Below are 16335 nucleotides of genomic sequence, written 5' to 3'. Positions count from 1 at the left end.
CCCACATTCAAGGGGAGGGATTGCGCAAGGGCGTGGATGCCAGGAGGCGGGACCTGATCCCGCTGTCCCTGTCTCTGCCCTTGCACTTACATGGGGGCGTCAAATAAGGACACACCTAACTGGAATCCGCCAGGGAAGGAGGGTGGTCACAGGGCAGCACGGGGCCAGGCCCGAGGCCCCGAGCCCAGGGCTCCCTGCGCCGCCAGCCTGGCCCCAAGGTCCACGCCCCGTCTCCTCTTGCAGTTCGGACGCACCGAGGTCATCGACAACACTCTCAACCCCGACTTCGTGCGCAAATTCATTGTGGATTACTTCTTCGAGGAGAAGCAGAACCTCCGTTTCGACCTGTAAGTGGAAGCTGGTGCCGAGGACGGAGCTGGGGAGGAAGGGGTGTTGGGAGGTGCGGCCGCAGGACCTATGGTCAGGCAGGGGGGTTCCCTTTCCAGGGAAGGGGGGCAGTGGTGTTAGAGGAAGCCGGGGTTGGCCTGGGATAAAGGTGACTATTAGCTGGAGTCCAGCCTCATCGGGAGAGGAAGGGAGGTGGGAGAGGGGACAAAGCACCCCCATTGTTCTCAGTTAAGTGGGAGGCACTGAGCAGCCACCTGACGTGGCGGGGGTACTGGGGGTTGAGGAGAGATCTTGGGGACAAGTCCAGCTCCAGCTCTGGCAGCCTTTTCCTCCCCAGGTGACAGGGAGGACCCCATTGGCCTCTCCCCGGTCTGAGCTTTCCTGGGATTAGAGCCGTGTTTTGGGCGCCGGGGTCCTGACCAGGATGGGTTGGGCAGGACCCCTTCACCACCTCTGTGTTTTCTGCAGATACGACGTTGACTCGAAGAGCCCTGACTTATCCAAACACGTGAGTCCCACCTGTCACTGCCCAGCGATTCTACCAGTTTCTTAAATGCCAGACCGAGCCAGTCCTGCTTCCCTGTGACAGAGTGTGTGTGTCCGATGCGGGTCCTGTTGTTTCAGAGCCATCACACTTCCGGGGGGTTGGGGGGGGGGGCGGTGCTGGATGGCTGTGAGCAGAGTGGGCGACACTGGTCTTTTCTGTACTCCGATGTGCAGGATTTCCTGGGCCAGGCCTTCTGCACCCTCGGAGAGATTGTGGGGTCCCCCGGGAGCCGCCTGGAGAAGCCCCTCACGTAAGTGTAGAGGAGAGTGGGCCTGTCTGGGTTCCTTCTTCAGTGATGGGCCAACTTCCTGCCCAGCCCTGCAGAGGGCAGGCTGCGAGGAGGGGCGAGGAGTAAGAGACCCCATGGGCCCTCCCCTTGCAGGGCTTTTAACCAATTACCTTGGAGGAACCCCAGCTGGTTATTAGAACCCCATATTGCTAGGACGGCCCTGGGATGCTATCTCGTCCCCCAGCCCTTTCCTTGTAGAGCAGAAGAACCCAAAGGCCAGAGAGGGGAAGTAACTTGTCCAAGGCCACACAGCTAGGAAGTGGGAGAGCTGGGGTTTGTTGAATGGAGGGTTCTACTCACATTGCACGTCCTCAGATTGTTCACCCTCGGTGTGGGCCGGAGCGGGGTACAGTGAGGCCCTCCCCATCTCACGCTGCCCCTGACGGGCCCGCATTAAAGGGTGTTAAGTACTTGCAGGGGGAAGCTGTTATTCTGAGCAGGCTCTGGGATGGAGACCCAAGGCTTCTCACGGCGCAGTCTGAGGGTGGCCAGGTGGTGGGGGTGACCTCTCTTGTCCCCATTTCTCAGGAAACACCAGGAGCCGAGCCCAGGCAAGAGAGGTCTAAAAACTGGCATAAGCACCCAGGTCATGGGCAGGGTGGGCGGGGCACACCCCCAACTTGCCTCTGCCAAGTCCACACACTGGCTGCTGTCCCCTCACATGATCAGTAATTGCAGAACCTGTTATTATGAGTGTGTGTGTGGGGGGTGGGGGGTCTCTCTCCAAGGCCCTGTCTCTGACTCCCCAGTAACTGTGGGTAACTTCCAGAAAGGACTCACTGTCCCCCAAAAGGTCACCTCTTCCAGGCTCACAGAAAATAATGATAACAGCTATCATTTGTTGAAAACAGGGAGCAAACTCAGGTTAGGGGGGCTCTGAAGCATAGAATGTGGGAACCCAGGAGTGAGTGTGTGTCTGCCCCTCTCAGCTCCCAACTGCCCGGGTCAAAAGCCCATGAGTCACTTGCGTCAGGTTTCTACCCGCTGTCACCTGGTCCCCCTTGGGGGGATCGAGGGAGACCTGGGTAGGAGGGGCCTGGGGAGCTGTGCCTTCAGGGGAAGCAGATCTAAACCGTGGGGGCTGGGAGATGTTCGGTGTTGCTGGAGGAGGGGACCTCTTCTGTCCACCGAAGGGTCCAGTGCCTCAGGGCAGTGGTGGCCTTGGCCCGGCCTGTGGGCAACTCCGACCACCAGGCCTCTGTTCTGGGCCAGACAGCTTTGCTTCTGTGACCCCGTGGGATCCCTCCGCACTTCCCACTCCGCAGCCTGGGCCCGAGGCTCAGAGAGGTGCACAGTGGTTCTCAGGCTGCAGGGGCCTCACACCTCCTGGAGGGCTTGGTAAACAAAGACAGTGGGGCCTTTCTAGTACATTTCCAGGCGGTACAGATCCCGCTGGCCCGGAACCCCACTTTGAGAACCCCTGAGGTAGCGTCACCCAGGACTTTACAACCAGTTTTTGGGAGAAGACCTGTGCCTTTTGGTCCTACCTTGATGTTTGATCCAGGACAGAAACCTGTCTCCACGAATCCAGAAGCCGTTGCTCTGGCCTCTCAGGACAGGGAGCTTAGCTCACGACCCGCTCTCTTCCTCTCTGCACAGGATAGGAGCGTTCAGCCTGAACTCCAGGACGGGCAAACCCATGCCGGCTGTGTCCAGCGGGTAGGTCCCCAGACATCTCTGGCTGGAGTCCTCAGACCCTCCGCCAGCTCTGCAGAGGGGCCTCGAGTCCTGGCCCTGTCCCACTCCCGCCACCGTGCGTCCAGCCTGGCCGGGGACAGAGGGCCCGGTCCCTCCGCAAGGGCTCAGGCACTTTGGGGCACCCTGCATGCAGCTGGCCCTGCCCCCATCCAGGCTGGAGCCCCAGTGGCTCCCGGGACTTTGTGAGCAGCGTGGGGCCTAGAGGTAGGGGCTGTTAACAGGAGTCAGAGGGACTGGGCACTTTCCCTTCCCTTCCTCTCTCTGGGCTGGTTTCCTCTCACCACTCACCCTCCTCTGTCCCCCTCTGCCTCCCTTCTCCCCTCCCCTCACCCCCTTCCCCTCCACGGCTCCCACTGCTGGATGTCGGCCTCCTCTCAGCCTCCTCAGAGTAGCTTTAGCGAATCCTCACTTTCTGCGTTTGCTCACCAGCTGCAGCGGCTGGCCTCACGCAGACCCTCCCCACTCCTCCCCTCTCCTCTCCTGGTGGGAGGGAGGGTCCTTACCCACCGGGACAGGGGAGGGAGCTGGGCTTGGGGTCCAGCCTGGAGGTGCTTCCAGATGATGATCACCAGGCTGAGTGAGCAGAGCTTGCGGAGGGCTCCCAGGGGCTGGGGTCCCAGCAGCTGATTAACCACCAGACCAGCTGGGTGTGGGAGAGGGGCCTCCGGGGACCCAGGGGGCTCACAGCCCAGGAGGGGGTGGATGCTGATTGACCTGGGAGTAGAGAAGCAGCAATTAGAAAGAGAGCCAGAGTGAGAGAGAGAGAGAGAGAGAGAGAGAGAGAGAGAGAGAGAGAGAGACCAGAGGGGAGGGGGGAGAGAGACAGAAAGGAAGGCCGAGCAGGTGGAGCAGGGCTGGGGAGGGGAAGGGAAGATGGGCAATAGAAGAGGGGCTCAGAGGCAGAGAGGGCAGATGGAGAGGTGCTGGGTGAGGAGGCTGGTGTGAGGGTTTTATCACCTGGTCCACAAATCATTTCTCTACTACCAGGAAGGGCCAGACAGGGGGGCACCCAGTTCAGCTGCCCCTGTCTAAGGGGACAAGCTGGCAGGCCCTGCCACCTGCCTGTGACAGGGGAACCTCCAGAAGTGGCCCCTGCTCCCCGATATAGAGAGATGTAGGCCTGCTGATCAGACCCACTCCCCTGCCTCCCCTGCCTCCCCTGCCTCCCCTGCCTCCCCTGCCTCCCCTGCCTCCCCTGCCTCCCTGTGTGAAGGCCCCTTCCTCTGAGAATTGGTGCAAGGAAGAGCTCCATCCATGGTTCTCAAAGTGTGTTCCATAGTCAGCATGCTGGTGGCTCTGAGGCTGGCCTGAAGTGTGGGGCCACCAGCATGCTGTCTGTGGAACACACTTTGAGAACCACGGATGTAAAGGAAAGGGGGCAGGGAGGGAAATGATGCTCCTTGAGGGCCTTCTCTGTGCCAGGCCTATGTGTGCATATTCGCTAGTAAAACAGATGCTATAATCATACCCATTTTATGGATAAGGAAACTGAGGCTCAGAGAGTCTCAGCCCAAAGTCATGCAGCTGCTGGACACTGTGACATTTTCTTCTACCTCCCAAGGGCCCCTGGACGCACTGGGACCCCTGTTAGTCCCAAACATTGGCGTGGGATCAACTGGTTCTGGTGGGAGGGGTTCCTCCTGAATAAGAGAAGAGGCGGTGCAGGTCAAGTTCCCTGGGAACTTGCTCTCCTGGCAGAGATTCCCTGGGTGGGCCGACCTCCCTGAGGAGTTGGTCCAGGGGCGGTAGGCATGGGAGAAAGGCTGGGCACGCTCCCCCAAGGGTATGCCAGCCCTTCTGTGTTACTCCCTGTTGCTGCTCTGCTGAGATGAATCAGAGCGGCTCAGGGCTGGAACGTTCTGGGACTCTGGGGTCAGCTGCGTGCAAGGTGGGATGGCTGCCCACAAGGTCTTTTGCCCACAGAAGTGGTCTTTGGATGGACAGAACCACAGGCCTGGAAGCCTCTGGGTGAGTCTGGATGCTTCTCTGATTCTAGGACTTGCAATGCGGATGCTGCCTCTCCTGGTGGGAGCAGGGCGGCAGCTCCAGGCCGGGGCTGGCCCAGCAAGCAGTGCCCTAAGCCGCCCTGCACCGTGTTTCAGGAGACTCTGTCTTGGGGTGGGGGTAAGGGGAGAGGGGGGCTCTGGCATCTGGCAGATCTGCTGGGGGTTGGGGGTGGGGGATGAGGAGGGCTGGTTCAGGGAGGGTTCAGGCTTTGGTTTCTGTCTGTCTGGCTCTCCATCCTTTCACCTTCTCCTCTCCCAGCGGTGTCCCAGGGAAGAAATGCGGCACCATCATCCTGTCCGCCGAGGAGCTCAGCAACTGTCGGGTGAGTGGCAGAGGGACCGCAGGGCAGGCCTGGTGGGGGTGGGGTGGGTGGTATGGAGGGGAGGCTGGCTTCCCTTTGTCCCTGGACCCTGTGGTCCTGGGAGGGAACAGGAAGACAGGGCTCCTCAGTCGTCCCTCTCCCAGAATTCCCTAACACGGAGCTGGAAGGCGAACGCCTTTCCTTGCTTAGCTCGCGGAGGCTGTCAGCAGCAGCGCCCTGGCCCCTGGCTCCCGCAGGCCTCCTCCACTCCCCGTCGTGGCACCACTCGCTGTCCTGAGCCAGCACTGCCTTGGCACCAACCCTGCAGCGGGGGGGGGCCTTTCACTCTGGGAGCCTGGGCGCTTGGCATTTACTGTCGTTTTTCACTTTTAGCTCTAGAGTAGGGTGACACCCTGCATGGAATGAGAGAGCGAGGGCGTGTGGTAGGCGTGTATGTGTGAGAGTGCGTGCGCCTGTGTGGGTGTGCATGCATGGTTACGTGTGTGTGTGTGTGTGTGTGTGCGTGCGCCTGTGTGGGTGTGCATGCATGGTTACGTGTGTGTGTGTGTGTGTGTGCGTGCGCCTGTGTGGGTGTGCATGCATGGTTACGTGTGTGTGTGTGTGCGTGCGCCTGTGTGGGTGTGCATGCATGGTTACGTGTTTGTGTGTGTGTGTGTGTGTGTGTGTGCGCGCCCGCGCGCTGGGAAGCAGTCTCACTGCCAGGCAGCCTTGGTTTTATTCTGTGCGACTGTGAGAAGCAGCGGACGGACACAGCTGGAGGGGCTCCGGGGACCCGATGGCTGCTGATGATAAAACAGGACTTACTTGTCAGGTGATGGGTATTTTACACAAGTTATCACTACTCCTGAAACAGTTCCAGTTTTAGATACTGTGTTATTCCCATTTTATGGATGAGGAAATGGAGGCTCGGAAAGGCTAAGCCACCTGATGAAGGGCAAAAAGGGGTAGAGTCAGGGTTCATATTCAGGTCAGCCTGACTCTAAAACCCAGGCTCACTGCCCCAAACCACCCCAGCTGGCCTGCCTTTAGGGTAATTAGGAGCCCGGGTAGGAGCTTGGGTCCCGGGAGGAAAGGTGGAGGCAGCAAGAGCGTAAGCACCAGACCAAGCCAGGGTCACCTGGGGAGCCAGCGCCCTGGGCGGGTCCAGCTCAGGCTAGGGGCCTGCGCGGGATGCGGAGAGACAAGGTTTCCTGACCTCCGTGCAAGTGGGTGCAACTCCTGTGTCTGTTAGCTCTCAGCATTCATTTAAGATTAGAAACAATTTAAATGATGTATTCATGTATTTAAGAATAGCAATAGTTTACCCCGCTGCTGGTTAACATAAATAACATCTTGTTTGAAAAATAGCTGTATTTCCAAAACAAAAGTCATCTAGTGAGAGGAGTGGCCTTGTTTTAATTCCTGTGCCTCTCTTCAATCCACCCGACGCGAGGACTGCATCCGCACATCTGCTCTGCAGTCAGGTGTTGTGGCACCACCGTCGTGTGACTTCTAGAAAATTCCATGTCTTGTCAGCATTATTATGAACATAGTTTCTGCCTCATGGACCCGGGGTGGGGGGGGTGGGGTGTGTCCTGGTCCATACTTTGGGAACTCCTGGTATGGAGGTGTAAATTGTTAGCCGATATTAATTGAGGGATTATCCTGGACCACACACTGTGCTAAATGGTTACATGTATCGACTTGTTGATCTCATGTATTATAATATGTAATGTAATGTGTAGTATGACATATTATAATGTCTGATGTATTATGGTCCTCATTTTGCAGAGAACCTGTGACCTGCCCAAGGTCACATGGCCACTGAGTAGATTGAACGCAGGCAGTCCGGTTCTAGGGCCGGGTCTTTAACCACCAGGTTGTGGGGTCCCAAACCGCTTGCAGTGGGAGAATGAGGTGCAATGGATAAGAGGGCACTACAGTAAGAACCACGTCCACGCACATGCCCCTGCTGGCTCTGGTCTGTCCACTGCTCTGCGGCCCTCAGTGGGTCTGGAGGAGCTTGACAGAGGCCTCAACCTCCCCAGTGTCTCCACCAGCAGAGGGCTGGGCGCACAGTAGGTGCTCACAATGACCTATCACAACCTGTGACTGAATGAGCAGGAAGCACAGCAGCAGGTGAGGATGAAACCACACCTGTGTGTGGGAGGAACCCAGCTGACACGGAAGCTAGCTTCTGGTCAAGCTCCCCGAGCCTCAGTTTCCCCACTTGTATGCCAGAGGGTTGCTGTGAGGTTAGAGATGGACTGTGCCTAACTGGCTTCTGCAGGGCGCCCGGGAAAGACTGGATTCCTTGCAGCCTCCCCTCAGCTTGCCCCCAAGCTTCTAGCTCAGCCAGTGACATCCTCCCTAGTTTATAATTAAATAAGGTCAGGAAAGTGAAAGTGCTTCCTAAAGAAATTCTAAAGCTCTAGAAAATGCTGGGTGCTGTTATTTGGTCTAGTTTTCTGGGATTGCTGAACGTCTGAATGAAATACCTATTAGACGCCCCCTCCGCCCCTCCCCCTCCCGGCTGCATCCAGGAATGGCAGCGGTTTCCTGGATGTAAGCTCTTCCAGCACAGGGGCCTCCCTCCCTGAAGCCGGCAGCTCCTTTCTTTGGGCCGTCTTTGGCTGAGTCTGTCTTTCCCTAGAAGACTTGCGAGGAAAAGAGACTAATTCCCAGCATCTGGCTGAATTAAAATAATTACATCTGCGCGGCTTTGCCTCCGCTGTTCCAGCTCCCGATTCCGTGGGAGGATCAAAGGAAGAGGGTGGAGTGGAGAGATGGGTTCCCACCAGAGCAGAGCTTCCTGCTCCAGTGAATGCATTCTGCCGAGGCAGACAAACCCTCCTCCTCCCGGGGATGCGTGGGCGGCGGGGGCTGCGAAGGATTCGTGTGGCCTCCGGGGTGACCAGCATGCTTCCCAGCACACTTCGATAGGCTGCAGGAAAGCCTTGCTCATCTAGAATCAAAATACCAAGAAAGTTCCAACAATCAGCATTTGGTTTTTAAAATGGTCCGTGATACTTGATGTTGACAATGATGAGCTTAAGCTCCTGAATGAATCACCGTTCAATTACGCCCAGCAGGAAAGCCCAGTATTATTCCGTGTAACTGACCAAGATTGCATCGTCCTCACGAGAAGACCAGGACTCCCGGTTTACAGTCTATTTTGGTTCCCACTACAGGCTGGGTAGATGTGCTGGCCCCAGTTTACAGACACAGAGAGGTGGAAGTGGCCTAAGATCGCAGGATTCTACCCAGAATCCCCAGGGAGTCTTCCCTTCCCCCACAGTGACGCCATGGGCCTCCACGGTCCATGAACAACTACGGGAGTTGTGGGCTTTGTGGGGCCACTAGCCTTGAGCAGCCTGGCGAGTGGGGGCCTCTGCAGAGGCCGGGGTGCTGCGGCCCAGGGAGCAGGCAGCTCCTTGCTCTCACCTTCCGGGACCCTGAGCTCCCCCTAGGCCTGCGGGGCACCCAGATCTTAGTTCCAGGCCGGTGAGCCTGTCCTCTGCCTCCCAGTCAGGTCCCCGCACACACGGGCAAGTGTGGCTCACCTCTCGGACCTGCTCATGTGCTCATTCGTTCCATTTCAGCAGATTTGGGCTCAGTCCTCGTCCTCCCAGAGTTTCCAATTTAGCGCGAGAGACAGAAATGCCAGCTAGCCATCACAGTACAGCAGTCGTCCTCAGCCCTGCCAGACCGTGACCCCTTTTATCACAGATGTTTGTAGCATTCTGTACTACTCTGAAGGAAAGTTCATGGACAGCAGTATGTAATGCCAACATACTAGTACATGCAGGACAGGGAAGGAGCCCTCACAGCCACCTGGGGGATGATGGGTGGGTCAGGCAAGAATAACAGCTGTGCTAAGACCCTGGGGCAGGGAGAGACCAGGTCAGAGAGGCGAGGGTGCAGGTGGGAGTGGAGGCCAGGGTGTGCAGGACCCTGTAGCAGGGGAGCCTGGCAGCCTCAAATCCTGAAAAAGTCAGAACTCTCATTGTTCTCAAGACAGACCTCAGGGAGCCAGCGTCTCCCTGTGGGAAGAGCCCTGGGAGGAAAGGAGAAAGATCAGAAGAAAGAGGAAGAGGAAGTCAGGGACGCGGGGCAGGTTTCCCGGGAGTCTGCAGGTTGGTGTTTGGGAGATGTGTGTGCTGTGCTAGCACAGTTGTGTGTTCTGCATGGGGAGTGACCAGCATGCAACCATCACCCTTTCAAAGTTCCTTTGTGATTTTTTAATTTTTTTTGGTCTTAGAAGTCATTAGTTAAAAGAAAAGAAAAGAAACCCAAACACATTTTTCCTGAAGCTAAAAAAAATAACATGTTCATATGGACAAGTTGGAAGATACAAAGAAGAGAAAACCAGCCAGAGATAATCGCTGCTGACATTTGACAATCGCCTGCAGGGTTTTTTTCTGTGTGTTCGTGTATGTGGCTTTTCCCTTATAATTAGTAGAATGTAGGACCCGGTTTTCTTTGATTCGTCAGTAGAATATGGTGTCCAGATTGTCCCCTGTCATTAGATATTCTTGGAGAACATGCACTTGCTAGCTGCGTATTATTCCCCTACTGTACGGATGGGTCATAACTCGCTGACTGTTCTCTTATGGGCAACAATATAATTAATACTGCAGTGAACATCCTCATAGCCGAATCCTTGTTTCTTTTAAACTTTAATGGATGGATTTCAGTTCGTATCCCTGACACACAGCTCAACGAGTGGGAAGGAAGATGGTCAATCTAGGTTTTCAGTCTCTGGATGATCTAATCAACAGATGTGCAATGGATTGAATTGTTTGTAAAGTCGGTTGTTAAGTTGGATGAGAGAAGCCAGCCCGACCTCAGTGTGGTTATGACAGTCGATGCGTAAGACAGGCCAGGCTCCTTGACCAACGTCACCCACCATCGGTGTTCGAATGACTGGTCTATGGGGTCTTCGCTGATATCCCTGCCCCTGCTCTCCTGCTTCTGCAGCCTTACCCTGGCAGGCTGGGGCCCTGGGGCCCTGGAGCCCTCTGGGAACGCAGCCGCCCTCCCAAATCAGCCCCAAGTCTGGGTTGTACCTCCTCCTGCTGGAGTCCTGAGTTTCAGAGTGGTGGCTAATGTTCAGGTATCGTTTTTAATCGACGTCTTCTTTTCTTCTGACTAAAAATGACAATGAACTAATTTTTGGGAAACCCATCACGTTCTAAAGAGAAGGCAAATGTCACCATGGTCTGCTGTCTATTTAAAAGTGCTTCTCAGGGCAGCGTGTGAGCAGTAGGGCCAAATGGTTAAGAACCTGGGCTCTGGACCCAGACAAAATGTCATTCATTGCTCACCCGCGGTGTGATGCTGGGCAAGTTACCTGAGCTTTCTGTGCCTCGGGTTCTTCCCTTGTAAAATGGCTTTATGTAAGCTTTTGATATTTTATTTATCATCGGTTTTTGCATTGGTTGTGACTTTTTAATCTAGCACATTAAAATCTTATTTTGGTTACTGAGATTTGGGGTACCCTGAATTAAATTTTGCACTGGCCTCATTCCTGTTCGGGCCCTAGGGGCTGCCAGCAAGACCCAGGCCAGAGCGGCCTGCTGTTCTCCCCTCTCCCCGCCGTGGGCCCAGGCGCTGCCCTCTGCCCTCTTCTGGCTCAGGGAGGGCTGACTGCCAGAGTAGGCCAGGCCACCCAGGAGAGAAAGGCTGTTTGCTCTGCTCCCTCCAGCAGCTTCATTAACATGCAGAAAGATGCAAATTCAGGCAATCCTGCTGTTTAAGAAGAACTTAATATGGGTTTTAAAAAGATAGGGTGAAAAGGCAGAAATTGCAGGAAATTATGTATTGCAGGAGCTGCTCTATCTTCTCCACAGTCGGCTCCAAGGAGGCTTCTGCTTTGGGAGCAGCATTTCCTGTACTGAGATCCCCTCCCGCAGGGGGAGAGCGAGGGTGAGGGCGAGGGCAAGGGCGAGGGCAAGGGCCAGGGCGAGGGCCAGGGCGAGGCTGAGGCTCTCACAGCGGGACTCTGGTCCTCAGCCAGGCTTCAGCTCCTAACCCTGCCGCCCAGGCCTCCTTACTCCCCTTCCCAGCCTCCCCCGGGGCTCACACAGGTATCCAGGGTCGATCCGTTCACTCGCCCTCACAAGGGGAGCAGTTGAGGCCTTGTTCATATGACCGTTGACATGAGTCAGAGCCACCTTCAGAAGCACAGTCCCCAGACAACGGACCGGGTGCTAGCCTCAAGGACTCCCCGTGGGTGCACACCCATTGGGAGAGCTTGCCTTGGTTCCAGCCTAGAAATCTCTGAAGGTCTGACGCATCCCATGGATCCGACAATAGCACAGCAATACAGATGGTCATAGTGGCTTCTGGCGAATGTGACCACTGTTCCGGGTCAAGATTGGGTTAGGGAGGGCCGACCGGGTTGGGCAGCAAGATAAGCCCCCAGCAGCGCGGCGCGGGTTTGCCGTCAGCGGGGACTGATGAGGTGCGGCTCACTGTGGGTTTTTCCAGGGAGCTGAGTCTCAGAGCCAGTCTTTTTTTTTTTTTTTTTTTTAATTTTAACTAGTTTGCACGGAGGAGGCCTTTCTAAAATGGATTTCACACTTCTCTGACTTCTCAAACTGAGGCTACAGAACATAATTAAACTTATCTTGGAGAATCAGGCCCATCATCTGGAATCTGTTATTAATCTCTGGAGCCAGACTGTCTTGTTCCAATCCCAGCCTCTCTTCTCCCTCTCTGTGCGGCTTCCTGCCTCAGTTCCCCCTCCTCTGAAATGGGAATAGTCCTAGTGGGTTTGGCTCAGTGGATAGGGCATCGGCCTTCAGACCTAAGGATCCCAGGTTCGATTCTGGTCAAGGGCACGTACCTCATACCTTGGTGGCAGGCTCCGCCCCGGCCCAGGCCCTGGTCGGGGCTTGTGCAGGAGGTGACCAATTGATGTGTTTCTCTCACATCTATATTTCTCTCTTTCTTTCCCTCTCTCTTCCACTCTCTCTAAAAACCAGTGGAAAAATATCCTTGGGTAAGGATTAAAAAAAGAAAAAAGAAATGGGAATAATAACTACACCTACCTCGTGGGGCTGTTGAGAGGATGGGATGAGCTAACAGGTGTAAAAGTAGTGCCCGGCAGGTAAGAGGTAGGACTGTACCACCTGGCCATTTCCAGGTGAACGACAGTGGACATGGGCAGCTTCGTGTGGCTCGGCCCGGTGCAAAGGGGCATTCAGGGGCTGGCTCCTGTTCCTGTAGATGCTCTGTGCTGGGCACGGTGCTCTGGCACTTGGCGTTTGCCCTCGCCTTTATTCTCCACAGGCTCACAGGGGCGTTAGGACTCCGCTAGTCAGAGGAGAACATCATGGCTTAGGCTGAGGTGCTGGCCCCCGCTGCTCAGCTGGAGGTGCCGCGCTGGGGTCCCAGCAGGAGGCCTTGGCCCCTTTGTGCCGTCCTCTCTGTCGGGTGCCGGGCGGGGCCCCCCAGGGAGCACTGAGCGGTCCTGGGGCCTCCTACTAAGTCCTGCATTCATTTTTCTCGAATACTCTACCCCCTTCCTGAGCTGGCAGGCCCCGAGCGTTCTCCTAGGAGCACAAATAAGAGCACTTGCCCCTGGATTTTGTGGCACCAGCTGCAGTTGTTTCAGATGCTGTGTATGTATTTATGTGACAGAGCGGGTCGTGGTGTGTGGTTCGCCGATGTGCGTTCAGGTGTCGCACAGGCGACCTCCAGATGGGGGGGTCGCGTCAGGACACACGGAGCTGTGGCCTGGGGAGGCTGGAGGAGCGGGGTCCCAGGCTGTCCCCAGCTGCCGCCCTCCCCCCCACCCCCCCCCCCGCGTGTCCCACTGCGCTCCCCAGTGCATCAGCACTGACACCACCTCCCGGCTTGGAGGGACTGTGGCACGCATCCTGTTGAGCACGTCACTTTACAGATGAGGAAACTGAGGCTCCGAGAGCTGGAGGGACTGCGGGGACCAACCGGAACGCAGAACCCTGGTTCCCCGTGGGACTGTCCCCCCCCCCCCCTCTCCTCCGCAGGGGCTGGTCTTCTCTCCCTGTCTCTGATGCCACCGCGGGGTGTCTCCGAGGGGAGGAGCCAGGGCCGGCTGGCCTGTGCAGGCACACAGGGCCTGTGCTTGGTCTCATGCTCTGTGGTCGCTGTCCTGAAATCTCTTAATACTTCTTGGACAAAGGACCCCACAGTGCCTCTTTCCACTGGGCCGCACAGTTATCCCCTTGGTGCTGGAAGGAGCCCTGGGCCCTGGGCAGCCTCCTTTTCCTGGGGCGGGCTGGGGGGGGGGGGGCGGTGTCGGGGGGAGCTCCCCGGGAGGCATGACCAGGCTGCTCTGCCCTGCAGGGCGGGAGTGGAGCCTCCTCCCGGGGACAGGCAGGGGCTGCTGGGATGGGTTTAGGGAGCGGGGTCTCTAGGAGGGTGAGGGGCAAGCGGCCTGGGGCACCCTGAGTGGCCTTGGGCATTTGACAGCCCGAAAAGCCTTTCTCATCGGTAGAAGGAGAGCAGAGTTCTCGGTGCAGCTATGAGGACTCAGTGAGTACCGTGCCGCAGTAACGTACGAAGAATGATGTCCTTGTTAGCGCTGCCCAGTAAGTGCTCCGTGAGGCAGCCACCCTCCTGCCCCAGGGCCGAGCCCAGGCTTCCTGGGGGGCTCTGGGACCCCTTGGGCTTCTAGGCTGGGGAGCCCCGGCCAAGCCTCTTTCTCCCTCTTAGGTGGCAGCATGAGGGACATGGAAGAGCTGTCATTCCCGGGCCCCTTCGTGCTGGCCTGGCCGTGTTTCAGCCCCCGAGGGCCAGGGCAGGCAGGGAAGCGCTGCGTGAGCGGTAATGTGCCCTCTGGAGGCGGAGGGTGCCGGAAGGGGCCTGGGCTTGACATCAGTCGGACTCGTGGAAGTTCTGCTCTGCAGTGTCAGCCGGTGGCCGGGGCAGGTTCCTTAGCACCCCTGACCCCCAGCTTCCTCCTCCTTAAAAAGTGACGAAGGATTATCTTGAGGTCGAAATGTGATGAGGCTGTGAAGCACCCAGCCCAGTGACTGGCCCACACAGACAGTGTCTGATGAATGTTTGTTGAGTGGATGAATGAATGAGTGAGCGAATGAGTGAGTGGAGGGATGCTCTGTGTTTGCTGTTGTCAGATGTCCTGGAAGGAAGGCGTGTGAGGTGGTGGGAGTGGAGGAGGGGCAGGGACAGAGGCCACACACACACACACACACACACACACACTGTGTTGTGGGGAGGGGAGAAGTGTTCAGATAATCAGAATCGCTTGCAGGCACATAGCACTCAGCATGGGCCATACACTGTTCTCAGCACTGTACTCACATGAACAACAAGCACATGAGGTAGGACCGCCAGTACCCCCATTTTATAGATGAAACTGAGCACAGAGAGGGTACCTTGCCGTAGGTCACACAGCCAGTGAGGGATGGAGCTGAAGCAGGCAGCCTGGCTGCAGCGACCATGTGCCTACCTTCATTCCCTACCCAGCCCAACCTTGACCGTACCCTTTATGCCAGAGGTCCTCAAACTCTTTAAACAGGGGGCCAGTTCACTGTCCCTCAGACATTCCACACATGCGCACTGCGGGCCCGGGACGAGTCGGCTGCTAAGCAGGACAGGCACGAGCCGCATGTGGCCCGCAGGCCGTAGTTTGAGGACCCCTGCTGTGGAGGCTGCACCTTCCCCTCTGCCGCCAGTGTGGTCCTCGCTGGCTGTAGGACACTGATTTCAAGGGCGGGGCCTCCTTTTCACTCAGAGCAGGGGGCAGCGTGAGAAAGCTGGGTGGCTTCCCGACAGGCCCCGCCCTCGAGGGCAGGCCAGGCCCCAGGTATGGGATAGGGCCCAGCTCTGGCCACTGGACAGCTGAGTAGTCGGATGCGAAGCTTTCAGGTGGGAGAGGCCACATGGGGATGGGTGGGGAGGAGGGAGGAGGCACCTTTGCCCAGAGCCCTGCCGGCCACAGTGAGCGAAGGGGCCGGTCACCATGTGAGGGGAGGGGCCTGCGGCCCAACCAGGGCCTGAGTACCGTCTTTGCACTCGGGAGGAGGCTTGGGCCTGACGGGGCCGTGAACTGGCCACGGGAGTCAGAAACCCCGTGCTCTGCCTGGTGGACTTGGGGAGTCCTCCCTGCTCTGGGCCTCAGGCCGCATCTACCTTAGAGTGACTTGGGTGTGAAAGTGACGCAGAAGCTTATGTGTCTTCTAGGAACCGCACAGATGTGTGAGGGAGCGAGGCCTGGGCAGAGCATGGGCGTTGGGGGTGGCAGGTCCAGCTCAGAGTGGCCGTGGGTCAGTCATCTCAGCTCTCAAAGCCACTCAATGAAACAGTGAGATTGTGTGTTAACACTGGCCGTGTGGGTGTGACTGCCTGCTCTCTGCTGAGCACTTCACACCCTCCACCTCACCAGTCCTCACAACACCTCTTTGGGGTATGTACTGTGATCGGCCCATGTGAGAGGGGAAACTGAGGCTCCAAGAGGTACCCCCCTTGCCTGAGGTCTCCCAGCTAGAAAGTGGCAGAGCCAGGATTCACCCCGGGGCAGCTCGCCCCAGAATCCACCTGCTTCAGGGCAGACGGCACCTCTGCCAGACCTGACGGTGGGGGGTCGCCTGGAGATGAAATGAGACCCTGGAAGTGTTATCCCAGGGTCTGGCCCTTAGTCGGTGCCGGGCAATGGAAGATGCTGCCCTTTCTAACAGCTGGTGCCTGGGGTCCTCCTGCTTCCAGGGCCTGGGGCTACGTTCCCACAGGGATTGGGGCGCCTCCAGCCTTCTCCTCACACCCCTGCTCCCCTCCCATCAGGATGTGGCCACAATGCAGTTCTGTGCCAACAAGCTGGACAAGAAAGATTTCTTTGGGAAGTCCGACCCGTTCCTGGTGTTCTACAGAAGCAACGAGGATGGCACGTGAGTCCCCAGCAACACGGCACCCCTTCGGGGGGCGGGGGGGTGGGCTTGCGTCCACCTCCTCCCTGTGCTGCCTGGGCTCCTGCTCCAGAGGGGATGGAGGTCAGGGCTCCAGGGGTGCCTGGCCACGTGGATGGGCTGGTGGGGCTGGGGCAGCCTCCAAGCCAGCAGTGCCCCTCTGGGGGCCTCCGCAGCGGCGGGTGGTGATGTGTGGGAGGTGGGGGAGTGGGTAAACGCAGGGCGAGGGCGA

General features: G+C 57.4%; 1 protein-coding gene across 2 annotated transcripts in view; it reads left to right on the top strand.

Annotated features, from left to right (window-relative positions):
• CPNE5 (copine 5) overlaps positions 1-16335 on the top strand; it is an 89055-nt gene that overhangs the window by 36864 nt on the left and 35856 nt on the right. For both annotated transcript variants that reach the window (XM_081093630.1, XM_081093629.1), the window contains exons 4-10: positions 244-347; positions 817-856; positions 1069-1145; positions 2784-2843; positions 4806-4850; positions 5148-5211; positions 15982-16085. In XM_081093630.1, the coding sequence (XP_080949756.1) occupies positions 244-347; positions 817-856; positions 1069-1145; positions 2784-2843; positions 4806-4850; positions 5148-5211; positions 15982-16085 (494 nt within the window). The remainder of the gene's footprint in view (positions 1-243; positions 348-816; positions 857-1068; positions 1146-2783; positions 2844-4805; positions 4851-5147; positions 5212-15981; positions 16086-16335) is intronic.

The sequence above is a fragment of the Myotis nattereri genome (genome assembly GCF_964212035.1).
Source record: "Myotis nattereri genome assembly, chromosome: 6".
NCBI lineage: Eukaryota > Metazoa > Chordata > Mammalia > Chiroptera > Vespertilionidae > Myotis > Myotis nattereri.
The sequence above is the reverse complement of the archived record's forward strand: the minus strand, read 5'-3'. Positions and strand labels throughout refer to the sequence as shown.